General features: G+C 51.7%; 3 protein-coding genes across 4 annotated transcripts; 2 read left to right on the top strand and 1 right to left on the bottom strand.

The window, feature by feature from the left end:
* Window positions 1-24: 24 nt before the first annotated feature.
* Window positions 25-4,499, top strand: spop (speckle type BTB/POZ protein). Its single transcript, XM_052069462.1, has 10 exons — window positions 25-181; window positions 1,098-1,288; window positions 1,439-1,560; window positions 1,656-1,807; window positions 1,919-2,046; window positions 2,309-2,486; window positions 2,556-2,611; window positions 2,696-2,818; window positions 2,969-3,111; window positions 3,204-4,499. The coding sequence occupies exons 2-10, from the start codon at window positions 1,211-1,213 to the stop codon at window positions 3,346-3,348; spliced, it is 1,125 nt and encodes a 374-aa protein (XP_051925422.1). The 5' UTR covers window positions 25-181; window positions 1,098-1,210; the 3' UTR covers window positions 3,349-4,499.
* A 4,379-nt stretch (window positions 4,500-8,878) lies between these two features.
* Window positions 8,879-16,955, bottom strand: ngfrb (nerve growth factor receptor b). Its single transcript, XM_052069441.1, has 6 exons — window positions 16,748-16,955; window positions 15,231-15,372; window positions 13,585-13,950; window positions 10,635-10,887; window positions 10,322-10,476; window positions 8,879-10,253 (listed from the first exon to the last, which is right to left on the bottom strand). Exons 1-6 carry the CDS (start codon window positions 16,799-16,801, stop codon window positions 9,922-9,924), a joined length of 1,302 nt encoding a protein of 433 aa, XP_051925401.1. The 5' UTR covers window positions 16,802-16,955; the 3' UTR covers window positions 8,879-9,921.
* A 2,329-nt stretch (window positions 16,956-19,284) lies between these two features.
* slc4a1b (solute carrier family 4 member 1b (Diego blood group)) lies at window positions 19,285-24,758 on the top strand. 2 transcript variants are annotated; one of them, XM_052069376.1, is made up of 17 exons: window positions 19,285-19,371; window positions 20,288-20,462; window positions 20,862-20,997; window positions 21,069-21,141; window positions 21,219-21,261; window positions 21,378-21,562; window positions 21,638-21,836; window positions 21,923-22,126; window positions 22,198-22,346; window positions 22,431-22,625; window positions 22,696-22,944; window positions 23,022-23,111; window positions 23,323-23,489; window positions 23,585-23,826; window positions 23,904-24,073; window positions 24,160-24,333; window positions 24,414-24,758. In XM_052069376.1, exons 2-17 carry the CDS (start codon window positions 20,303-20,305, stop codon window positions 24,492-24,494), a joined length of 2,517 nt encoding a protein of 838 aa, XP_051925336.1. In that variant the 5' UTR covers window positions 19,285-19,371; window positions 20,288-20,302; the 3' UTR covers window positions 24,495-24,758. The 2 variants fall into 2 exon arrangements, with proteins under 2 accessions (XP_051925336.1, XP_051925334.1); XM_052069374.1 differs by having other exon boundaries at window positions 21,638-21,842.
* The last annotated feature ends 185 nt before the right edge of the window (window positions 24,759-24,943 follow it).

The raw sequence follows: 24,943 nt of genomic DNA, 5'->3' as shown, positions 1-24,943 counted from the left end.
ATAACATCAAGTCAACGTTTTTAACACTAAATAAGCAGAGTAATAGTTTTTTTTTTGTAAAAATAAGAACGGTGGCCAAGCGAGCACGGCTCTCTTGGTGACGTCACACGGTTCAGGTCTGCCACTTGATAGCTAACAACAACACAAGGGTCCCGGCAAGCTAGCGAGCTTAAAACAACAGGTAAGATCGTCCACAAATCACACCAGCCGCCACACGCACAGCCTCAAAACAACGCGGCGGAGCTCGTTGCGGTGTGTTCTCGAGTTACGACTTGTGGAATTTGCGAGGCGTTTCGCTTGTCTTGGCTAGGTGGCTAACCAGCAGCTAGCTTCCGTGATTGAAGTTAGCTCGCGTGCTGACAGTCCCTCGCCACCTAACAACTCGCTTCAACATTCACCTGTCATTTAATGCTCTTTCCCCGTCACTCTCACGTGGAGCCGTAGCGGCTGAAATGTTGAAACGCGTTTTCAAAACGTGGACATGATTGTCAATTAGCAGGTTGGCAACCTGCTAACTGTCACCCCCTTACACACACACACACACACAGGCGCGCTCCCCTAAAATATTAGACAAAGCCACTGCGATTTTCATGTACGCATGTATATTTTCCGTGGCTGACAAACTTGTGCTCCACACTTAAGGCAATTTATCGTGTGAAACTGAATGGGATGAACATTAACTTTGCCAGTCAATTTACAGTGTGTGTGTGTACTTGTGTCTAAGTGTGTGTGTGTGTGTGTGTGTGAGCGCCCCAACTTCAGGCTTGCGGATTCTGTGCTCCTACTAAGACAAGTTAGTCTGGGCTCCTGAGATGAGAATGAATGAGCACTGCATAGGTTGTTGAAATACACAGCAAAGAGCAAATCGCACAGTGGAAGAGGCGAATACATCAATTCAGATCACAGAAAAACGTTCACATTTCGATTTTTATTGAGATCTGATATTTTTGTGGTCGGTGTGAAAATCCCCACAGAGTTAGGGGAACCACCAAACGCCGACCTCATGACTTATTTCCCGAATGTGAGCACAATGGCATGAACGTGAAAGCTGGGCTGACACACAGTTTTGATTCTGTCGTCATTGTGGTCTGTAAAAGGGGCGAACCGCGTCCGGTTCTGCTGCAGATGGACTGTCGGACCGAGCGCTGAGTACGTGCCGTCAGCGCTTTCCTCCTTCAGTCGAGAACCGACACCTTCCGTCACGCTGGCAATGTCAAGAGTTCCGAGTCCCCCTCCCCCGGCGGAAATGTCCAGCGGGCCTGTGGCTGAGAGCTGGTGCTACACGCAGGTAACGCGACATCTTTGAACGCAGCACAAGTTCGGGTCAAGTGTTAAACGTGGCACCTCTGTTGAGGAATTTAAAATGTCAGATAGGAATTTTGTATTCAACATAATTCCTTTGAGATGTTTTTTTTTTGGGGGGGTGCTTCTTGTGCAGATCAAAGTAGTGAAGTTCTCGTACATGTGGACCATCAACAACTTCAGCTTCTGCCGCGAGGAGATGGGCGAGGTCATCAAGAGCTCCACCTTCTCTTCGGGGGCCAATGACAAGCTGAAGTGGTGAGTGCGCAGCGCCGCTTGCATGAGAGCGCCAGGCGCTTTTTTTTTTTTTTTTTTTCTTGAGGTTAAAGCCACTTCGCCGCCCTCCGCTTCAGGTGTTTGCGTGTGAACCCCAAAGGCCTGGACGAGGAGAGCAAAGACTACTTGTCTCTCTACCTGCTGCTGGTCAGCTGTCCAAAGGCCGAGGTCCGAGCCAAGTTCAAGTTCTCCATCCTCAACGCCAAGGGCGAGGAGACCAAAGCCATGGGTGAGCGGGATCCCACCCCATGTTTTTTTTTTTTTTTCTTCTTCTTCAGAGCACCTGATGACGATGTTTTTATTTTTTTTTCTGTTTTGTTTTGTCCTCCCGACGACGCAGAAAGCCAGAGGGCGTATCGTTTTGTGCAGGGGAAAGACTGGGGATTTAAAAAGTTCATCCGGAGAGACTTCCTCCTCGACGAAGCCAACGGTCTCCTGCCAGATGACAAGCTCACACTTTTCTGTGAGGTACGCTGCCGTTATCCCCGCCACCCTCCCAGAACCAAACAAGAACTGACAGAGGCCCCAGTAACGGCCCGGAAAAACATGTCAAATGAAGAAGTCAACGGTGTGGGGAATACAAAGGGTCGCAGGCTCGATGCAAGTAACAGTTATGCCCAAAATGTCGATTCGCTCGAGTTCTCGGCGACTTCACAGTCGCTCGCGCTTCCGTCTCGCCGCGTTGGCCCTCGATTGAGACGTCTCGCGCTGCTGCGCGTGTGTATCGCAGGTGAGCGTGGTGCAGGATTCGGTCAACATCTCCGGCCAGAACACCATGAACATGGTGAAGGTTCCCGACTGCCGACTCGCCGACGAACTGGGCGGCTTGTGGGAGAACTCGCGCTTCACCGACTGTTCTCTGTGTGTGGCTGGCCAAGAGTTCCAGGCCCACAAAGCCATCCTGGCAGGTAGCGACAGCAGGCAAATCCTCGCTCGTTCCCGTAAGTCACACGGGTTCTCCTTCTGGTTTCTTGCAGCGCGCTCGCCCGTGTTCAGCGCTATGTTTGAACACGAGATGGAAGAGAGCAAAAAGGTGAGCCGACGGGGCCGCTTTCCATTCTTCCGCCGCGATAGCGCAGCAGCCTGGTTGTTGAATGGCATTGTCTTCCCCGGTCAGAACCGGGTGGAAATCAACGACGTCGAGCCCGAGGTCTTCAAAGAGATGATGTGCTTCATCTACACCGACAGAGCTCCCAACCTCGACAAGATGGCCGACGACCTGCTCGCCGCAGCCGACAAAGTAAGCTAGCCTCGGAAGATGACCTCGGCATGTTGACGCTTTGTGGTCCTCTGTGTTTTGAGCGATTTACCGCCACCTTGTGGCATCCACACGCCACGACAAGCCTCTGATCTCACCGCCGCAGACTTATTTATTCGCCGTCTTCCTCAGTACGCTCTGGAGAGATTGAAGGTCATGTGCGAGGACGCGCTGTGCACCAGCCTGTCGGTGGACAACGCGGCCGAGATCCTCATCCTGGCCGACCTGCACAGCGCCGACCAGCTCAAAACGCAGGCGGTCGACTTCATCAACTAGTGAGTGCACACAAAACACTCCCGGCGCTGCGCGTGCTTTTGTTGCTTCATTTTAAATCGGGTTCCGCTGGGATTTGTGCTTCATCTCCCAGCCACGCCGCGGAGGTGATGGAGACGGCGGGCTGGAAGTCCATGGTGGAGTCTCATCCTCACCTGGTGGCCGAAGCGTACCGCTCGCTGGCCTCGGCCCAGTGCCCCTTCCTCGGACCGCCGCGCAAGCGCCTCAAACAATCCTAACGGGCCGAGCCGCTTTCTACGCATCACACAACTGTCCCCCGAACGGCCACAAAAATGGAGAACCTTTTGCCCCTTTTTTGCTGTTACTACACTACCTACAGCCTCTACCCTGAGCTCCCCCTTCTGAAACCATACCCCCCCCCCCCCCCCACACACACCCCTCCAATCCAGAACCTGCTGTATTTTAGTCCCTTCTAATGATGGAGGGAAGAGCGAGGAGGAGGAGGAGGAGGGGGGAGGAGAGCCAAGTGGATATTTGTCGTTTACAGAAAAACAAACCTGCACTTTCCTCTGTGGCTAGTGCTGTACAACGTTGCGCTCTTGTCCCCCCTGACCCCCCATTTGTGAAGACTGGAATCCTTCAACAACCTGCTCGTGTGGAAAGCGGACGCCGAGCGCACGTATAAGGTCTTGAACATTTGGTCTTATTTGTGTTTGGTGAGCAGGCCGTGGAGGACATGAGGAAGGATGACATGAGAGAAGCCAGATGAACGGCAACCAAAGGGCTCGTCAAATGTGGGAAAATTGCACTAAAAAAAAAAAGAAAATCCACAGGCTGCCCCCTTAACAATCAGCAGTAAAGTTGGAACTACTGTCGGGAAAGCACATGGACTAACGGAACATGCAGGACAAGTATACCCTTTAAAGATGCTTTATCGGCGACTTCTGTGACGATTTTATTTTTCCAAACAAAAGGCAGTTAAAACGCCATTGAATAGCACCACACGACTGGATGTCACCGTGCACCTGTGGGCCTTGAGAGCAAATCGGACTCAAGGTCTCAACGTTCAAAACGATGTTCATGCATGCACGTGCAGCATCCCCCCCCCCCCCAATTGTTTTTGAGATTTTATACCAACGCTCAACATTATTTTTCTTTATGGGCTTGTTGATGGAGGGCCATTTAAAATGAAATGAACACGTTTTAATGTTCAATTGTGACCTGAATGTGAAAGAAAAAGAAAAAAAAAGCAACAACCCATGAAATACCTAAATTGTTCTTTGCCAGTGAGAGGAAAAGTGCTCAATGAATTAAGAAGGAACCATCGTTGTTTATTTCCTGTAGATATTGTTGCTTTATGAGAAGTGACACTTAGTTGTTGCCATTTTTTTGTTCCCCAAAGAATAAACCATAACTATTTTGTATTGAATGCAAACCTTGACTGCTTTTTAAATATACTTCACGTGGAACTACAAATAATTTGTTTTGAAAAGACAAATCATTATTCCTAATATATATCGGGTGAAATGTCTCCGTCTGGTGGCTAAAGAGTGGATTGCAAGGCCACCGAGCGCCACCAACCAAATGTTAGGCCGAGGAGGGCATATATCATTTAAATTCCCCCCAAATGATAGTTTACAATTTGAATAAAAACCAAGTCTGATCAGCTCATTTTACATTCCAAAAAAGTATAATATAACGTTCAACTTTTGTGACTTTTTTTTTTTACATTAAAAAAGAGGGCAGCAGCGTGACGCTCTCATTACGTTACAACGCCTGATGGTCCGTTCAAGTACAAATCCAATGGAGGACTTGAAGTGTTTTGGGCACCACTAGATGGATAAAGTGTACCGCAAGTGGCACCGGTTCCGCTGATGCTGCAGCAACAGTTTTTTGTTCATTTTTATAATCATGCAAAAAAAAAAAACGAGACAACACGTGCAAACAATTAACAAAGCGAAGTCCTCAAGAAACAAGCCGAACGACCAGTAAGTCCACCATTTTGCATTTCAATTCATCACTTGCAAAACTTAACATCCCATTTCCTGTTATCGTTGCATCGATAAATAAGAACAGTTGCAGGGTGAATCCTGCGTTGTATGAGTCATTCGCAAGCTTTTAAATCGGTTCTGCGAGAACCGGGGACTCACAAAGCATAAAATACAGTTTCCCATTTGTTGCTAATTTATTTGCTTGTCATACTTTGCTGACATACTACTCGCATATCTTTGTTAAGAGGGCTAAAAAAAACGGCATGGCCATGATGCTCTCCCTTTCAATGACAAAAGGGGGCGCTGCGCCACTAATCCAAGCGCTGAAACCACGAATAAAAAACAACGAAACGAATTCAAATGTTGCCGAAAACTTAATTCTGCCTTCTTCCTCTCAAACATCAATTGAAGTGAATCCACATGTGCTGAGGCATATTTTAACAATCTCCCCCCCCCCCTACTCGAATAGTTTTTTGAGTGGACTGCTGATGGAGACGACGGAGGAAAATTGAGGACATGTTATCGGTCCAAAGCAGGAGAAGAAGAAAGGAGGTGCCAAAACGCAAAGTTGAGTGACAGCATGTTGACACGAACAAGATGTTTTACGTTTATCAGGTTAAATCTGAGTCTCTCAGCATCAATTCCCCAGCGTGCCGCGCTCTCGGGTTCACCCCCCCCCCCCACCCCCGCTGATGTTTGACCTCCTCTGCCTCCGTTTTACATCCGAAACTCGAATTCGAGCTACAAATTGTCATTTGAAAAGAGCGACTCGATTGACAGGATTTTGACTTTTTCACCGATGCTCTTTTGAAATGGGTGTGAGGCTCATCTGCGAGTATTTTTTTCCCTTTTTATATAATATTTTAAGCAAAATCCTAATTAGGTTCATGACAGGAATTAGAGGTTGACATCCAGTAGTTTGCCATGGACAATAACACTCCCCCGCCCCCAGTTTCTACTGTGGGATCATATTGTCTTTCCTAACAGCACCCCCCCTCCCTAACCCCCCACCCCCTCCAACCAGAGCGGCCACGGCCTGTTTATCGACGAGCTTCTCCTTCCTGTTTGTGGTACTGAGAGGCTGAAATTAGATTCGTATCACCGAGCATACGAGATAAATTGGGCAGCCGATCGCTCCTAACTTAATCTGCTCTTGGTGTCTTTGGAAGAGGCGGGCGGGGAGGTGGTGGTGGGGGGGGGGCTTTCATGAGCTGCAACTCCAATCTAACATACCGAATGTAAATATATTGATGCTAAAAGTTAAATACAATTGAAGTGGACTTTACAAAGTCACTATTATTGTACTGGATTAAAAACAGACGTCGAAGCCGCCGTAGCGTGATGCGCAGTTTCAACATTTATTTGACTGATTCTTTCACGTACAGGTGGTACGAGTTCCATACTTTGAGAACCGAGGGGGGGCGATGTCAGCACGTGGATCGGCTCTCAGCTACTTGATAAGCTGCAGTGGTGTTTGTGTTCTTCGCAGAGGATAAAGATGATACGCATGTGAGTATTTTGAGATCGTCAGTGAAACGCGGTGATGTCGATGTTTTTCGTCAAATGGCATTTGCGAATATGCCGTTTGATGAAAAAATATAAGAAAGTATGTGGAAATACACAACATATCACTCTCTTTGTTTTACGTGTAGTTTGACTTTAAAGGCCCTTTTTTGTAAACGGACAATGCACTTTTGTTTTCTAGTTTTTGTTTTCATAAACGCTAATAACCTCGCTACCCACGTGAGGCAAATGGGCCACTCCCAGGACAACTCCCAGAGGAGGGTGGGGGGGGTAGGCGAGGTTGCGGGGGGAATCCCGATCTTTTCACTGGCCCGCTTTGATCCGCAGCCGATCCCTGACAGTTGATACCGCGGCCCAACATGTCTCTTAGCGCCGTGGCTACGCAAATCTGCAGCAGTTGAACAAGAGAACAATGGCTTTGGGCGCACTTCACGCTTTTTGGCACTCTGCGCGTCGTAACGCTACACCCAAGTTTGATTCCATTCGATTTAAGGAGAGATCAAATCAGTTTGACCTTGTCCAGGTCCAGATGTGCCCTGCAATTGTCTGGCTAGCTCAATGCGTCACCCCCCACCCCCCTCTCCAAAAAACCCCCAAAAATAACAAACGTGGGAAAGATGGTTGAATGCATTTTGGGCCTGGTGACAAATACTTCAGTCGTTCTTCACTTGCGGCTCACGTCTTGCCCCCTCCCTCTGTGTGTTTTGCATACACCACCCACAGACAAGTCGCAGCAGCGCACTGTGCCTCAGGTGTGTGTGCGCGCCCCCGAAATCTGTTAACACACACACACAGGAATCTACCTTGGCCTTGCCGTGCTTGCATTCTTCTCTGCGTGTTCGTTTCGGGGATGTTGTCGGCCATGTTTGTTTGTGAGCAGGAAGGATGAGAAGAAAAAAAATGGTGTCGTCAGAAATCAAGGTGGGACGGATAGCAAAAAAAAAAAAAAAAAAAAAAGTCAGGAAAAGCAGACTCTTTTTTTCCAAGTATGACTGTGACCTTCAACCTGTAGAAGGGCATTGAAAAAATTATTTTCAGGCTGGTAAATTAAGGGGCGGGCAGGAGTGGGGGGGGTGTCTGGAGAGCAGGCCTGAGCGACTTGATGTGGCTTCACGTAAAGATCAGTTAGTTAGCAAAGGCGTTCTTGCCTTACGACAACCTGCGACCAATCAAGGGCTATTTTCCACATGCCCTGCAAAAGCGCCGCAAATAAATGATCGCCACCAAACATCCGTCGCCGCGCCGCAGAACATTCCAAACGTGGAATGCTTTAATTGGGTCGCACCGTGCAGCTGCAGGTTTGGGGGTGGGGGGGTTCTGCAAAGAGGAATGGGGAGAACCTACCAAGGATAGAATGGAAATAAAAACTCTACACACCCATTTAAAAAATATATATATATGAGCATTTCCCCAAAAAATGTATTAGCACGTAGTAGAATTGTAGAGAAATACAAAGCAAATGTGGCAAAAGCGGGGCACTGCAAATTTACAGGTTCACATTTTTAGCCTTTGAATGCAGCTGTGGCCTCTTAAAAAAAAAAAAAAAACCAGGAAATCCACACGAGCGCTCGTCTGGGCTTTCTGGCGATGAAATGGCGCACGCCGCAACGTCATTTTGAAGCGCGCTCGTAAACTAAGCGGGCTCTTTCCCACTGTGTGAAAATGAGGCTATTTGGGCAAATATTCGATGCGCCTTCTCGAGGAAAAGCAGTCGGATGAGAAAGAGGAACCAAAAAAAAAAAAAAAAGGGAAAGGGGCTGCGATGATGGGAGCAGGTGAACACTGGCCGCTTAATAGAATTTCCCCGAGTGGACTCTCCCTGCTCGCCCTTCCGACTCGTGCGTCCATTTGCTCGGAGCGCAGATTCAATTTCATCACTCTTCACTTAATTGGCAGCTGCCGCTCGGAGCTTCCCCGGCTTTCTCCCCCCCCCCCCCCCCCCCCCTTCCCCCAAGCGAACCGAGGAGGAGGAGAGTCGGAAAGCCGGGCGAGCAAACCGCAGCGCTTCGTTTTTATGGATGGGACAGTTTGGACGAAATGCCATAGGCAGGCTAACGATTGGCATCGTTCTTGCCGTGCGGTAATCTTGAACCAACGGACGTTTGTTGACGGTACTCAAAGGCATCTATTCTTTCTCCTCTGCGAAGAATGATGTATGTTACTGCATTTAAGCCCCTCATTGGGAGCAGTAAAATATACATTGATAGGGGAAAAAAATTAAATAACTGACAAAGACTTTTGATTCATGTACATTCGATATGATGATGTTCTCTTCGACGATCAAACTAGGCAAGGATTTCGAAGCTTTTATTTGAAGAGCATGCCGTTACATTTTCTCGCGTTAGGTGGCGGTCGATTAAATCATCGAACCGGGTTCATGACCTTTGAGTACGTACGGTCCAAGAAGCTGAAAATTCACATTCAGTACAATGCAGCCCGTTTAGTAGATATGAGGAACATTCGGAGCGGGCCGCGCATTTCGGCGACGGCGCATCGGGTGCTCCCCCCCCCCTCAATTTTTGCATCATGGCTATGACACGACGCTCAAGTGGCGAAAAAATAATCCGCACGTCGTCACCTTCGCTACTGTACAAGTCCAACCTCTCCTACGAAACAAAATACTGTTGGGAGTTAAGTGTCCGCTCACTGTTTTCCAAACGTCTTGAAAGTTGTCGTAAACACATGGGGGGGGGGGGGGGGGGGGGGGTTCGTTGTTTTTCTCCAATATTTGTACATCGGTCTTTTCCTTAAAAAAAAGAATCAAATAAAAGACATCTATTTACAGGACGAAATTTGCTACAAAAACAAACATCAAGTAGCCCAGAAATGGTCGCCAGGCACTTGTGATGCAAAACACGCAAACGGTACAAGTACAAGCGCAACAATCGAGCGAGCGACATGAAAAATGAGCGGCGATACCTTCATTTGAATAACAATAACAATTTGCTCCTTCAAATATAATTTGCAGACATTTTGGAGGTCCAAGGCGACCCTCGAGCGGGCTCCCCCGGTGAGCGGGCATGAAGTGACGCAAGCGTTGGGCCATCTCCGGTGTCTCTGATCCACGTCTCGGCGTTTGGGGACTCTTTCTCGGTGAACAGGTCCGTTCGGAAACAAATCCAAACATCCTGGCGAGGGTTCCAGACCCCTGCCGCCAGGGACGGCGCGTCCGCTCGGCGGCCATTTTTCAACGCGAGGGGAATAATGTAAATAACGCCGCTTGTGGGCTACGGCCCGGACTTGTTCACTTTGGGACGACCGTGGTTGCAAAAAGGTTGCAAGCTAATTTCCTTCCATGTCCAGACGAGCGAGCGAGCGAAAGAAGGCGTTGGTCGGCTATACCATGGAAGTGGCGGTGGCTTTGGCGGGGGCGGGGGCCAAACTCTGGGCGACGTCGTCGCGGTTGATTTTGCGCAGCGCCGCGCGCAGCGCGTCCACGCTGGCGCCGTCCTTGCCGGCCCAGTCGGAGAGAAGCGCCCGCAGCGGGTGCTGCTCCTGGCGGAAGGCGGCCACGCGCTCCCCCTCGTAGCCCAGCAGGCCGGCCAGGTTGCGCCAGTCGTCCTCCGCGCTGCCGTCGCCCCCCCGCCCGCCGTTGAACAGCAGCCGCTCCGCCTCGTCTCTGGCGCGCAGGGGCAGCAGGAGGCCCGGGTCCTCGTCCACGGTGACCGCTGGAAGGGCAAACGGGCGTGAGGTGGCTCGGCGGCAAATCCGGGGTGGGGGGGCGGCGGCGGCTTACCCGTGTGCGTTTGTGTCTGCTCCTGCAGACTCTGGCTGTCCACCGAGATGCCGCTGTCGCTGTGCAGTTTCTCGCCCTCGGGCGACGGTGTCTGGTTCTGATTGGACGCTTGACAGTTGTTGGCCTGCTGCTTGTTCTGCTTGCAACTGTTCCACCTGCGCGGCCACGGCACCCAAAATAGGGCTCAGCCCTTTCGCCAACGCGCACTTTGCTCCGCGGCGTTCACACCCTCAGTGGGCACATTTTACCCGAGCAAAAGCCGCTCCAGGCCTCGAAAAAAAATGTGGATATGTCAACGGGTTCCTGCGCTCACCTCTTGAAGACGATGAAGGCCACGAGGCCGACGGCGACGGCCGCCAGGACCGAGCAGTAGACGGGGATGAGCTTGTGGTTCAGGCTCTTGTAGATGCGCTCGTGGGAGTCACGCTCGTTGGCGGCGGTGGTGGGGGCGGCGGCGGTGGGGGGGGCGCCGCTGTCCGTCGGGCCGTCCGACGGCGGCTCGTCGATGGGGAAGTCCACGTAGGTGGGCTCGGTGAAGGGCGTCGGCGACACGCTGGGGTACTGTTCTGTGAGGAGCAAAGAGCATTTTCCAAGCGCTGCAATTTCATTCGCTTGGGAGATCTCATGGTATTATGCGGGTGTTGAGATTGTAAACGCCGTCACCCCCATGGCGCGGTCATCCCCGCACCTCCACTTTAACAGTTTGTCCGTTATTGAACCTCAGTCAACAGCGGCGAAAACAGGAAGTGGTGGTGATGAACGGGGAATAGACACCCCCCCCCCCCCCCCCCACAGCGGCTGAGTGCCCCGACCAGGCAAAAACATTTCAAATGTTATGGAGACGGATGCCGCGTGGGGGCCACGAATTGGGAAAGTGAAATGCAATATGCGATGAATCCGCCACTCTTTCCAGGCATCGATTTCTGCAAGATCACTTGAAAGGCTTTTTTTTGGGGGGGGGGCACATCCTGTATAATTGCCATAAATATGCCGCCTTTGCTTTGCGTGTAATTAAGTCGCCTTTTCAAAATGTTTGTCAACAACAGGCGCCAGCCGACTTCTGGGCGGGACAAAAACGGAGAGGAAGTCGGCGCGTATGCAGTGGTGACGTTTTTCCAGGAAGGAGCAATCGTTCACGAGTTTTTTTTGGGGGGGGGGGCCGCCGTCCGTCTGCGTTGGCTGCGATTCCCCAACGAGCGTCTTGCGATTCACCGCAACGTATTGATTGGCCTCCCGTTTCACCGTCGCTGTCTTTTTGCCCCGCTGGAAAGCAGACACCAAAATCCCTGACAAAGATCCTCTTTGTCCCGCTCGATAGCCCCCCCATCACCCCCCCCCCCCCCCCAACTCTTTCTTCACATTTTACTGCCTTTTGAACAGACGTTTTCTTTCCAAACAATCGCCGGCGCTGGTTTGGTGGCTCTCTGCTTTCCGAAGGAGCCTTTCGCAGACGGTAACTCAATCCGCTTTGTGTCCTTTGATTCGGTTAGTTCCGTTATCGCCTCCCATCTCTGCATCCATCTGATCTTCGCATGTCAAAGTGGAACACGCGCGCGCACACACCAAAAAAAAAAAAAAGGGCCCTGAGATCGTCATAGATAGCCTGGTCATGGATGGGGGGGGCGGGGGGGGGGCTTGCCTCTCGGCACTCGTGGAGGTCAACCGGAGAAACTGGAGAGCGCAGCGGAGTAACTCCATCGCTTTTATCGAGCGCGGCGTGTTTTGCAGCATCTGTCCCTTCACGCTTTGCTGTCTTTCAAAGGGGGGGGGGGGTGACCTCGTCTTCCAAAACGATGCTGGGCAGGTTAAAATTGCAACGCAAAAGAAAAAAAAAGCATCTTTTGACATTCCCTTTTTTGCACCGAAGCTCAACCGTGACAAAATGTTGACCTTGACGGCCGAACGAAGGCACGAGCCGGAGGGCAAGTGTCGCCCCCCCCCCCCCTCCTCGTGTCCCGCATCAGCCCCCAAAAATGTCGTTTGTCCGCAAGGGCGACGATTCAAACGACAATGCCGATAGTGTGCATCACGGACGACCCGATGGCAGCGGAGGGCTGGAGTCAGAGGTGGCGCAAAGTCTGTCGAGGCGCACAATCGAGCCCTGTGCCGCACAAAGATGGGGGGGGGGCGCGATGGCCCCCGGCCCACTGGGGATTCCTCCCGCTTCTTGATGTGCTAATGTGGTGGACTGTCGCTGGCATTTTACTCTTTTGACGCGAGTCAAATTCTGATGGAGGGCCGTCGAAGGGAAGGGATGGGCAGCCACCCCCCCCCCCCCCCCCGCCATGGGCCTGTCTATTGTTAAGGTCAACCAAACTCGCAAATGGCTCCTTCCTCCTCTTCGCCCTCCTCAGCAGTTCAGGAAGTAGACTTGGCTAAACGCCATTTGCATTCACTTGGGTGACCCCCCCGCCACCCCCCCCCCCTCCGCTTACTCTCTTTTTTTTCTCTCTCTTTCCAGCCTCCCGCAGCCCTCGGGCGGGCCGTTGTCGTCCGAGCGGGCTAATGCATACGGACGTCTGGCAAAGCGCTACAGATTCGGAGGCAGCGATAACGTGAGTGCTGCGCTAAAAAGATTACGCGGGGAAGAAAGGAGCTCGTGATGAGGTTAGAGCGACGAATGATGATTGGGGGCGGGGGGGGGGGGGCGTGGGGGGGGCTGCGGCTGGAAAACCGAGCGAGTTCGCGTCGGTCACGTGACGTGCCGCGCCGGTTATGGAAAGGATGCAGTGCACTTCTGGCTCCTTCGAGCCAACGACGTGCTTCTCGCTCAATGCAAATTGATCATTGATCAAATTGATTGATTTGCAAATCAAATTGCATTCGAGCAGCATCCTGGAAGGAAAATGATTGCGACTCGCCGCTTTTTCCACTCAGACAAGAATGTCCCGACAAGTTCAAGACAAGTCCAAGTGTAGCGAGAGTCCCTTTCGGACGGCAAACGCCCAGCACACTCCTTTTATTGTGGCGGGACAAAAGCGTGGAGGTCACCGGCAAGGTCGCGGCGGCGGCCGCCCGCCGTGGGGAATTCGAGACGCGCGAGTGCGATAGAAAAGGAAACTCTTGAGCGCGGCTCGTCGACGTGACCTTTTCGTGACCTTTTCGTGTCATCCCGCGAAAAAGACTCTTTGTGTCGTCGGGGCGAAGACGCCAAAGCCGCGCGTTGACATTTGGATCAACAATGACGATAGTGTGGAGCGCGCGGGCCCCCGGCCCCCGACTCGCGACCCGACGCTTGAAATTTTCCCGCCGGCTCGTCTCACCTTGGCAAACGGTGTCGGCCACGGCGGTGCAGGCCTGCAGTTGCAGCTCGTCGCCCTCGTCGCAGCTGCTGCAGGGGATGCAGGGCTCGCGCGAGCTCTCCTGGTCGGAGTAGGTTTGCCCGCCGCCGCAGTCCTCGCAGACGGTGTCGCGGTCGGCCTCGCAGCTGAAGAGCATGCCGCGGCCCGCCGGGCACTTGGTGCAGGGCTCGCAGCGCCGCGACAGCTCGTTCAGGTACAAGCCGTAGTTGCAGACGCAGACGGCGTCGTTGGCGTCCGTGCACGGCGTCTCCATGCGGAAGAGCCCCGAGCATTTGGTGCACGGACGGCAGCGCTCCGTGTGGCTGAAGTTTTCCGAGAAGCTTTCGCCTGAACGCAAAGCAAAGACCATTTCTCGGCTTAGGAAAGAGTGGGAAAAAAAAAAAAAAAAAAAAAACTCGGAATGCTTTTTAGGCGAGGGTGCGGTCGCTCGTGAATGTTTTATGGCTTTTGTATTTCAGATGGCTGGAGAAGCGGGAAAGACACTAAATTATGCAACGCAGACATTTGTAAGCGCATGCGACACGCGTGTCGGTGCGCCGCCGCCACTCAACTCGTTTTTCGCTGCAAAGCGGCTGTCGCTTTGCTTTTTGGTGCCGCTTGAATGTTGGGGGTGTTGGGTCAGCCGGGTGAGGGTGGGGTGTCGCCCCCGCTTAGCAGACGCACTCGCTTCCTCGGCCTGCTCCTCCCCGAGTGCTCTCGGAGCCATTATCAGAATGCCGCTCATCAATAATGCAAGTCAATACATTAATAAGGCGAGGCCGCGGGATGGGGGGGGCGGGGGGGGGGGGGGGAATCAAGGCTACAGATGGCTCAGCATGCCGCCAGCTTTTCATTTTCAGTTGCCCTTAATAGTTGCACAGGAATTTGCACAAGCCTGAAAGTCTGGCTTTTTTTTTCTAAATTCCAGAGGGAAGGTTGGGGGGGGTTAAATCAACAAAGAAATCATAAATCAAGGTTTTAAGGAAAAACTTCCCATCCCTCGAAGGGTCTGGAGGTGCAGTAAATGATCTCGCGCGCTCCCAGCAACTTCTCTCACGCCCTGCGTCGTTTTGGAAAAGCGCTTCTCCTTGACCCACGTGGGTTTGCCGTTTCCTGGGAACGGCGGGGGGGGGGGGGGGGGGGGCTGGCCCTCAACCAATGCCGGCCTCGGCGGGCTGAAAGCGTCCTCTCATGGAATAAGGCATATAAATAGAGATCGTTGAAACGGATGGACCCTGAATGTCGGTCATCCGCCATCTTGCCCGCTTTGGTTCCTCCATCGCGCTAAAAATCCCCCCCCCCTTGTGTATTTTTCGACACCATTTGGAGCGGCTCCCGTTTTTCTATCTCCTGCCCGCGCTCATAAAGTCTTGCACCGCGTCGAGGTTCGCTCCCTACATGGTCGCGGACGAGCAGCTCCGATTACCCGGCTGATTTCCTCAGCGAGGCCCAGTTGTCATAACGCTTTCATAACATCAATTAGCTTGGTGCTAACATCGTAGCGCCCCGGCTACCGATGGCCCGTAAAACCTTTTCACGAACTAGAAGAACCTTCAAAAATGGAGTTTGCATCGGCGCACGTTGTCAACGATGAGTGTGCGTGTGTTGATGCGTGTTTGTTTGCTCACTGTCCAGGCAGGGCTCGCACACGGTCTGCGTGGCCCCGCACGGCTTCTCGACACCCTCGCCGGGCGGACACTGCTTGCAGCATTTTCCGTCGTCGGTGTATTGGCCCGACAGGCACTCCTCCTTCTTGTCCGCGGCCCCCGCCTGCCAATCATCACAGACGATTGATTAGACGTCGCTCAAAGCGTTCCGACTGCAACAACGTGAAGGCCAGGTGGGAGTTTCACTCGCCCGTCTATGGCATTTTACATTGTGCGCTCGCTAAGCTATAAGCTAGCAGACAACGACAAATAGGAAATCTTTCTTTTTTTTTTTGTTGTTGTCATTTGTGTGTTTAGACTCCACACGGTCTGATCGTCAAGTTTGGACAAGCAGCGCGCGAAAACAACGTGAAGTGCCCCCGCCACGTCCATCCATTACATAACCTGTGAGTAGACGATTTGGAGGAAGCATTTCTATTTCTCTTTATTATTTTTTTTTGCAAAAACAAACAATCGACAACATCCAAATAACCGTCTGCATGTTCCAGTCTGCTGGCTGGTGCCTCCTTGCGCATGACAGCATTCCTCCACCGTCGAGTGTTTTTGACAGGGGGGAATGTTTGCGTGTCACATACTGTACGTGCTCTCGCGCAAGGTGGTGTGTGTGTGTGTGGGTGTGTGTGTGGGTGTGTGTTTTGGGACCCTCCCACTTGACTCACAGCACAACTTGTTCTCCTGGGCCAACCTTGATAAAAGATGGATGCAACGTGGCCATCTGGGCTCCTGAGGCCAAAGGGCGAGCAATTGTTTTTATTGATTTTTTTTTTTACGCACAGGGGCCGCAACATTAGGAACACCTACTCAATCGCCATCATCAACTCTAAAAAAAAAAAAAAACATCATAACAAGTCCTGATACACAAGCATATATTTAGTTTGCGAAAATGCAATCTTGTGCGAGGCCATTCTCGTCGAGCGGAATCCCGTTGGGTTGTTTAGGTGTTCCTAATGTTGTGTCCTTGCGCCGTCATCCAGCTGACAGCCTTTGACGCACACCCTCATAAAAGCCTCACTTTCACACAGCGCGCGGGTGTGTGTGTGTTTGCGCGCACGTTAATGTCTCATGTCAGTGAGCGGTCGTAAATCGCGAAAGTTAAGGTGTGTGCGGAATGTTGTCAACAGAAGATCAAAAGTGCCCCCCCTCCCCACCACCACCACCACCCCACCCTCCTCCGGGCACCTGTGAGTCAGCAGGCACGTAGCGTGTACCAGAGATAATTGAATTTAGCTCTCAGGCGTCTGGTTTCTTGCAAAAAATATATTCGTCTTCATCCTACTCCGTACATGACATGTCTTAAAAATCCATTCTTGATGTCACCGAGAGCAAAAGCTAAACGCGTCGAATTTCATGGCAAGCCAAACGTCACTCCGCCCGGTGCGGCTTCTGAGCCCTCGGGGGGGACTTTTCTCAACTTGAACACACACACACGAGAAGAAGAAAAGCTGCAGTTGGTTGACTGTAACTCAAAAGCTACTCACCTGTCCCAGCAGTATTGTTATCAAAATCATGTTCATCCCGTCGGTCCTTCCCATCTTCCCGAGCGTTGGGATGAGGTCACAGGGCGGCCATGCTTGCGTCGAAAAAGAAGTTGTCGCGGCTTGCACTCGGAGGGCAAAGCACAGGCGGACTGCGGCCCGTCGGATGTTTGCGCCTTGTGCGCTCTCTGCTCTTGTGACAGCAGCTCGCGGCTCCGAGGCTTCCTCTCCCTTGGCCACGCCCACTTCATGAACACGCACTCTAAACAGATTGTACACTCACACACATTCTTTTTTTTTTTGTAAAATGCTCATTCATCTGTGACTTCAGCGCCCCTTGGACAGCACATTGCTGGCATTCGATTGACTAATGTGACACCTGAGGGCAAATATTGGCTTGATAGAAAGAACTCAAAGCGCCCAGTGGCTTACGATCACGACTAAAAAAAAAAATGGCAAAAATAATCAAGTCAAAGGCCGGACGGCTGTAATGCAACTTTCTTCACGCGCTTAAGTTAGCGGGTGACTCCCCATCGGAATCGGTGCCACCGAAACAACATGGCTGCGGCTCACGTTGCGTGGCCATCTGGCAAGGCGCCGTGGACGGAGGCTGGGTGGTCCGCGAGGCCTTGGCTGCCCCCTCTCAGGTTTCCAATCAAGGATTGCGTTCCAGGTGAGCGCTCATGTTGGGCTAAGGGATGCGTGTGTGGCCTCGCTCGGCTACTTTTGAGTCCATTTTAAAAAAAAAATTATAATAAATAAAAGTCTGGTTTAAGGGTTAGTCTTGCATTTGGGGGAAGTTGTGATGATGGTGCGTTGGCTCAAATGACAATCCCGTTCGCTGTCATTTGAGAATCTGAATTCACAATGGCGGTCGTGCATTTTTTACATTTTTTTTTGCTGATGTGCCACCGACAGAGTGACATGGATTTTCTCTCTGCCCGTCTGTTCCTCTTTGCTTTCATATATTATTGATCCAGTCGCAAGAAGGCCAGATTCTGCTGGTTAGCAGTCCTCGGTCTTTCGATGGTCGGTCGCTGTAAATATGGAAGCTATTGTTTTGAGGCTTGGTTTTTTTGTTTGTTTGTTGCTGTTTTGTAAATGAACGCGACGTTCAAGTGTTGTCGATGACAATGTGCGCAGAGGACAAGGCTGTTTGCACGCGCAACGTGTTCAACGAGGAGTCGTATTTTGATACCTATTGTCCATTATTCAACCTTGTGTGTGTGTTTGGTCAAACTGAATTTTGGGTGCGGGTGGAATTTTTGCAGTCTTTTGTCAGTGAGTGGGCTCTTTTGTATTGATTAGATATGAGGAACCACAGTTGAAATGAACCAAATGAGCCCGGGGCCTTTTTGGCTCTCAATGCGGTCATTATGCAGCCATCTCGGGACATGGAGATATGCTTGATATGCTGCGACGACTCGCTCATACACACCCAGTGCGATGGAAGTGGAAGATCATTCTGCCACATCGTTATTGATTTTCTTTTTTTCTTTTTTTGCTAGTGTCATTGCTGAAACGTGCCACAAAAAGGGGTGGCAAATAACGACCCGGCACCAAAAGGCCACCAGAATCATGTAGCTAGCTAGCTAGCTAGCTTAATAACTAACTATCTCTAAATTAATCTCTCATACCCACTGATCTTATTTTTTTTTTTTTGCAGGCTAAATGTCATTGTATCGTGAGACAATGTCGCCCCCTGTTGGGAGAGATCCGCATCTACTCCATTTCAAGGTATCGCCCAATCAATCCTTCTCATGTGCGTTTCCAGAAACGTGTTCAGTGTCCATCTGTCAATGCAGCCATGTTTTTATTGAATGTAAATCGATCATGTGTTCCCCCCACCCCCTAAAAATTGTTTTTACACGTTCAGGTTTCGGTCCGAGTCCCATCTGGGGTGTTGACTTTAAGATCTGTATCTTGAGTTGAGCGCCACTTTGGACACGGGTTATTCCGTGCCGACTGAGGCGCCAAACTATTACGTGATGCTCAAAGTCAACAAATAGGAGAGGTTGAGAACTGACGTGCGCAAAATGTGTTGTCGTCCCCGTGGCTTTAAGTTTGAAATGCCTCTTGGGCTTCATGACAGTACACTGAAAGCCAAGCTCGAGACTCCAAACCATGGCGCCAAAACCTCACCACAAGCCACTGACCCATGTGGAGTCAACTTTGGTGCTCTCAGGCAATTCATCACAAGGCGTTTTTTTTTTTTTTCACAGAATGTCCCGGTTTTGCTTCCTGACCGTTGGAAGCGGAACTTCCTGGCAAATGGACGGAACGGCGCGGCGGCGAGTATCCGCCGGGGCGCTTTTGAAGGTGAGCAGCGCAAGACCCAAAAAGTGTAATCCAAGCCTTTGTTGACCTCTAAACACGGACATTAAATGGGGATAAGATGCTGGTTGGATGGTGACATAGTGTGACTCGGCGCATAGCTGGCAGCTGTATATACTATCAATATTATGGGTGGCGGATGTCAGGCCGTCAATTGGTGCGCGGACCACCCATCGTCCCGCAGCGTGCGTCCATACATCCGGCCTTTTTATAAAGTGGCGCTTTCTTCTGGTTTCCCAGGTCAGTCGGCGCTCGTCACCGCTTCGGCCCCGCTCGCTGGATGACCGCACGAGGTAGGTGTGCCCGCGCTCGCCGCTAAAGTTTTCTCGAAGGAAGCGATGCGGTGTCGCCAATTTTTCGACACCTGCTGACTGATGATGTGGATTGGAAAAAATAAAAATTTAAAAAAGCATCAGAAACCCGTCAAAATATCCTCTCGCTGTACGTTATTCCCATTTTGTTTTTTTTTTCGAAAGTGACGCATCGAAACAAAAACTAAAATTTCCTCCGCATCAAATCCTGGAACGCAAGAACGCGAGAATTCTGCCAAATTCATTTTGAAAATTGTTCTCCATGCGAGAGAGTAAAATGCGGCTTCTACGCAGCCGTACTTGCGCTAGGAACTATTTTAGCAGATGGAAGAATCCTCCACATCGAGAGGAGCCAGATGAGGTGGCTTGGGCATCTGATTCGGATGCCTCCTGAGCGCCTCCCCGGTGAGGTGTTCCGGTCATGTCCCACCGGGAGGAGACCCCGAGGAAGACCCAGGACACGCTGGAGAGACTATGTCACCCAGCTGGCCTGGGAACGCCTCGGGATCCCCCGGGGAGAGCTGGAAGAAGTAGCTAGGGAGAGGGAAGTCTGGGCTTCCCTGCTAAAGCTGTTGCCCCCGCGACCCGGCCCCGGATAAGCGGTAGATAATGGATGGAATGGAAGAATCTTTTGGTTCCCAAAGGTCAATGTCGTCGTGTCCCACGCGCGCAGACGCTCAACACCCGCACGCACACGCCGGCGCCACTCATCCTTGCGCAGAATGTCAATCCGATATTAATCCTCCACCCCCCCCCCTCTTCATCCGTGTTTTGGAAATAAATCATTCTGTTTTCACCTGCAACTTCAGTGTTCCAGTACCCCCCCCCCCCCCCCCCCAACGCACCGCGGCCGCCTGCGAACACCTCATTCCCACCGACAACTTTCTCCCTCCGCTAGTTGCAGCGGAGCAAGATGATGAAGGACCCCAAGGAGCAGGCCTACTGGCAGGAGACGGGACGATGGGCGGGGGCCGAGGAGAGCTTGGACCCCCGCTCCGGCGTGTGGGCCACCTCGCCTGTCTCCTACCTCACCTTCAAGAGTCTGGTCCAGCTGCGACGCTCCATGAACACCGGTGGTCATCTATTGAGAAAGAATAAAAAGGCCTGGGGAGGGGTGGGGGCACAAACCATAACTGGGAAGTCCACTTTTTTTTTTTTTAAGTGCTGCATACGTCCATTTTGAGACCAAGCATACGAAACAAATGACTCCTCCCTACCTTGGCTTTGGTGGATGTGCTGTAGAGTCGCGCCCCACCTTGGCCCTATCGAAGGGGGGGGGGGGGGGCATGTGCACATTTCTGATGAAACATGTCGTGAAAATTTCATGTAAAAAAAATGAAAAAAGACCTCAATCGTATTCACGGTAAATCTTCCCCGTCATGTGTTTTTGGGCCACCCCCCCCCCCCCCCCCCGACGATGTGACGTGCACCAAATGTGTTCAGCAACAAGCACAATGCCTTTCTGCGCCCAGGCGTGGTGCTTTTTGACTGCGCCGAGAAAACCCTGGACGGCATCGTGGACAAAATGGTCGCCGAGATGCTCAAACACAAGCAGATCCGACCGGGAGACCAGGAGGGGATGAGCGAGTGTCTGCTCCGGAACCGCGGGTAGACTCCCAAACGGCACCGGCAACTCCGGAGCGCTCCAGTTCATTTTTTCCCCTCTTTCCTCCCTTCAGCCAAGCAGATGATCCGGAGAGCCAGGCCCTGACCGATGGGGCGGACCTCCGCAGGTTCTCCGTCAAGGAGAGGGTAAAGGTCATCGGCTGCCGATCCCAACTGTGTGCGCAGGACTCGAAATGTCATCCGGCTCTTTTTGTTTTGCGCAGAAGGACGAATCTGACCATGTGGAGGCTTCGATGGCGTTCGTCGGTGAGAAAGCGTTTACTCCGCTCTCGCACGGCATCTCGGACGGATGGACAGCTTTGGCGTTTTCGGCGCTTCAGCGGTACGTTCATCAAACTGACACCCGGAGACTTTTGCCGCAGGAGCTTTGGACTTCCTGGAAAGGCCCGTGGTGGTCTTTGTGCGTCTCAAAGAGGCGGCGGCGCTCGACTTGGCCTTGGAGGCTCCGGAGCCCGTTCGCTTCGTCTTCGTGCTGATGGGGCCCAGCAAGACCGATATGGATTACCACGAGACCGGGCGGGCCATGGCGGCGCTCATGGCCGATAAAGTCAGTGTGCTGACATTTCTTCTTCAAAAAAAAAAACAAAAAAGATGGTTGAGCGCTTCCGTTTCTGTCCACCAGGTGTTCAACCAGGCGGCGTCTCGGGCTGAGAGCCTCCGAGATCTGACCGACGCCGTGGGCGACTTCATGGACTGCAGCATCGTCATCCCGCCGGTGGAGATCCAAAGCGAAGCCGTGCTCACTTCCATCGTCCACTTCCAGAAGAAATTGCTGAAGGGCAGAGTCCACTCCTGCGAGCCCGTGTTGGACAGCAAGCCCAGTCGGCGTGAGGACCCACGTTTGCCACTGAGGGACAAAATGCCGCCCCCTCCCCTGAATCAAATTTTGTCTTTCTTAATCCTCCAGCTTCCTTCTCCGGAGCACCTCCCCCCGAAGACCCCCTTTCCCGCACGGGTCGACCATTCGGCGGGATGATCCGAGACATCCGAAGACGATACCGCTACTACAAGAGCGATATTAGCGATGCTCTCAACGCTCAGGTCCTCGCTGCCATTATCTTCATCTACTTTGCGGCTCTTTCTCCCGCCATCACTTTCGGGGGCCTCCTAGGTCGGTATGCCGTAGCGCCGCCGCTCGCGCTGGAGACCGCCGCGCTCATCTGCGCCATTTTTTTGGGTTAGCGGACAAGGTGGAGGACATGATGGGCGTCCCGGAGCTTCTCATCTCCACCAGCATCCAGGGGATTATCTTCTGTTTCATCGCCGCCCAGCCCGTACTCGTTATCGGCTTCTCCGGGCCTCTGTTGGTGTTTGAAGAGGCCTTTTATGCTGTGAGTCCAAGATTCTTTTTGAGGTCTTCAAGTTGTGAAGTCGCGCTAATGCTCAAGTGCGTGGATCCGATGTGGTTGATGCAGTTCTGCAAGTCCCAGGAAATCGAGTACATTGTCGGTCGAGTGTGGGTGGGCGCGTGGCTGGTGCTCATCGTGGTGCTCATCGTGGCGTGCGAGGGAAGCTTCCTGGTGCGCTTCATCTCCCGCTTCACCCAGGAGATATTCTCCATCCTCATCTCCATCATCTTCATCTACGAAACCTTCGCCAAGCTAGCCAGGGTAATCGGACCCGCGGCCCCCCTTTCACGTGTCCGTCGGAGTTGCAATAACTCCTCCCGCACCTCTCCAGATCTTCAAGGCTCACCCACTGACTCTGAATTACGATCATCTGAACGCATCTCTGGAAAACCCCTGGCACCCAAAGCTGGAACAGACGCTCATCTTGGACAACGCCACCGGCAACACGAGCGTTCTCGTCAACTCTTTGACGCCGGCGTACCCCAACACGGCCTTGCTCTCCATGTGCCTCATGCTGGGCTGCTTCTTCATAGCCTATTTCCTCCGCCAGTTCAAGAACGGAACCTTTCTGCCGGGAAAGGTGACCGGCGCTCTTTAGCGTTTGCAATGAACTAGGTTGGGATTAAAGTGGTCCTCACCATCGCGTGGCTCTTCTAGGTCAGACGTTTGTTGGGTGACTTTGGTGTGCCCATTGCTATTTTCCTCATGATTGTGGTGGACTACAGCATCGGAGACACCTACACTCAGGTTCGTGTGCATCTTACCCCAACAGAAACCAGACCGCTAAATGCGGGAGGCTCGTTAACCGGGTACCGGTGCTTTAATTGTGTTAATTGGAATCCAACGCTGTTCAGAACCACACTTTGTTTCTAAGCACTCCGCTTTTTGTCCATTCCATGCACTCAATCTCATGCAATTTCGAGGCTTTATGGGATTAAAAAAAAAAATGTCTCTGTAGAAACTGGTGGTCCCTAAAGGTCTGATGGTCTCGAATCCGGCCAAAAGAGGCTGGCTCATCAACCCGTTTGGCGAGCACTCACCCTTCCCCGTGTGGATGATGATTGCATGCTGCGTTCCGGCGTTGCTCGTCTTCATCCTCATCTTCTTGGAGTCTCAAATCACAACGTAGGTCCCATTGCCCCCCCGCCGTCCCCGACCCCAAAAAATGTTATTCGTTCAGACACGCTTGCCTCCAATCGGTTTCTCGCGAAACGTTCCAGCTTGATCGTTAGCAAACCGGAAAGGAAGATGGCCAAAGGTTCCGGCTTCCATTTTGACCTTCTGCTCCTGGTGGGCATGGGCGGTATCAGCGCCATCTTCGGCGTGCCGTGGCTCAGCGCCGCCACGGTGCGCTCCGTCACCCATGCCAACGCCCTCACCGTCATGAGCAAAGGAACCAAACCCGAGATCGAGAAGGTGCTGGAGCAGAGAGTCAGCGGCATTGTTGTGGCGCTGCTGGTCGGTAAGTGGAGGAGGCGGCGGAGGCGCAAGAGGGAAAGAAGTCTCGAGAAAGCTCTCCAGCAAAAAGTTTGTTTCAAGGTTTGTCCATTCTGATGGAGCCCATCCTGAAGCTGATTCCCATGGCGGCCTTGTTTGGGATCTTCCTCTACATGGGCGTCACGTCGCTAAACGGCATCCAGCTGTGGGATCGTATGCTGCTGCTCCTCATCCCCAAGAAATACCATCCCAATGAGCCCTACGCCACCAGAGTAAGAGCCGCCCGTGGCCGCGACGGCCGTCTCGCCCATCCCGCCGGCATTTGGGCTCGGCTTCTCATGTCGCGCTTTGATGGCAGGTGAGTACCGGGAGAATGCACTTGTTCACCGCCATCCAGATCGTGTGCCTCGCTCTTTTGTGGATTGTGAAATCCAGTCCGGCCTCCCTCGCACTTCCGTTCATCCTCATCCTCACCATTCCCTTACGCATGTTCATGACCGGGCGTCTCTTTACTGAGCTGGAAATGAAATGCGTAAGTCACTTGTCCCTTTTCATGCAACATCCTTGATGTATGTTCAATGTTTAGCGCCTTGTGTTTCCTTTGTTGCTTAGTTGGATGCGGATGACGCTAAAGTGACATTCGAGGAGGAGCCGGGACAAGATGTCTACTGGGAAACTCAGATGCCATTGTAAGACGTAAAGAATGGCCACTCTTCAAAAAAAAAGAAAAGAATGACGGCTGAAATTCCAGGTTGCAAGCAATTGTATTCCCATTAGAAAATGGCTACAAATTATTTCTTATGGTTGATTGGTATCGCGAGATGACAAATCAAAATAGTTTCGCTTTTTTTTTAATTGCATTTGGGTCATTCCGCTCTATTTGTGCCTTTCCGTCCGTCCCCATGAAAAAAACGTAATATTTTACTGAAAGTCAATAAAATTATTTTGAAAACCTTTGATCGTGTGCTCTCTTCCTTCTAACATTTAACATTTAAGTAAACAGCGTTTACTTATTCGTATTCTTATTTTTGTTAGTAAGTCAAATCCTAATCACCGGAAATCCGTTATACATCAAATTCAACGGTAGATGGCGCAATATGCGATTCTTTCTGTCATCCCGGTGACTCACGAAGAAAACATTT

The sequence above is a fragment of the Hippocampus zosterae genome, chromosome 7 (genome assembly GCF_025434085.1).
Source record: "Hippocampus zosterae strain Florida chromosome 7, ASM2543408v3, whole genome shotgun sequence".
Lineage (NCBI taxonomy): Eukaryota > Metazoa > Chordata > Actinopteri > Syngnathiformes > Syngnathidae > Hippocampus > Hippocampus zosterae.
Note: the sequence above shows the minus strand (reverse complement) of the source record. Positions and strands in the feature narration are given on the sequence as shown.

Bases quoted from the DNA above. Each gene is read 5' to 3' on its own strand.
- spop (XM_052069462.1), top strand. From the start codon at position 1,211: ATGTCAAGAGTTCCGAGTCCCCCTCCCCCGGCGGAAATGTCCAGCGGG. The intron at 2,487-2,555 runs GTAGCGACAGCA...GGTTTCTTGCAG, and splicing joins CCACAAAGCCATCCTGGCAG to CGCGCTCGCCCGTGTTCAGC. The intron at 2,819-2,968 runs GTAAGCTAGCCT...CGTCTTCCTCAG, and splicing joins TGCTCGCCGCAGCCGACAAA to TACGCTCTGGAGAGATTGAA.
- ngfrb (XM_052069441.1), bottom strand. From the start codon at position 16,801: ATGGGAAGGACCGACGGGATGAACATGATTTTGATAACAATACTGCTG. The intron at 13,951-15,230 runs GTGAGCAAACAA...CTTTGCGTTCAG, and splicing joins GTGCGAGCCCTGCCTGGACA to GCGAAAGCTTCTCGGAAAAC. The intron at 10,254-10,321 runs GTAAGCCGCCGC...TTGCCCTTCCAG, and splicing joins GCAGACACAAACGCACACGG to CGGTCACCGTGGACGAGGAC.
- slc4a1b (XM_052069374.1), top strand. From the start codon at position 20,303: ATGATGAAGGACCCCAAGGAGCAGGCCTACTGGCAGGAGACGGGACGA. The intron at 21,142-21,218 runs GTAAAGGTCATC...TGTTTTGCGCAG, and splicing joins GGTTCTCCGTCAAGGAGAGG to AAGGACGAATCTGACCATGT. The intron at 23,827-23,903 runs GTAAGTGGAGGA...GTTTGTTTCAAG, and splicing joins TGTTGTGGCGCTGCTGGTCG to GTTTGTCCATTCTGATGGAG.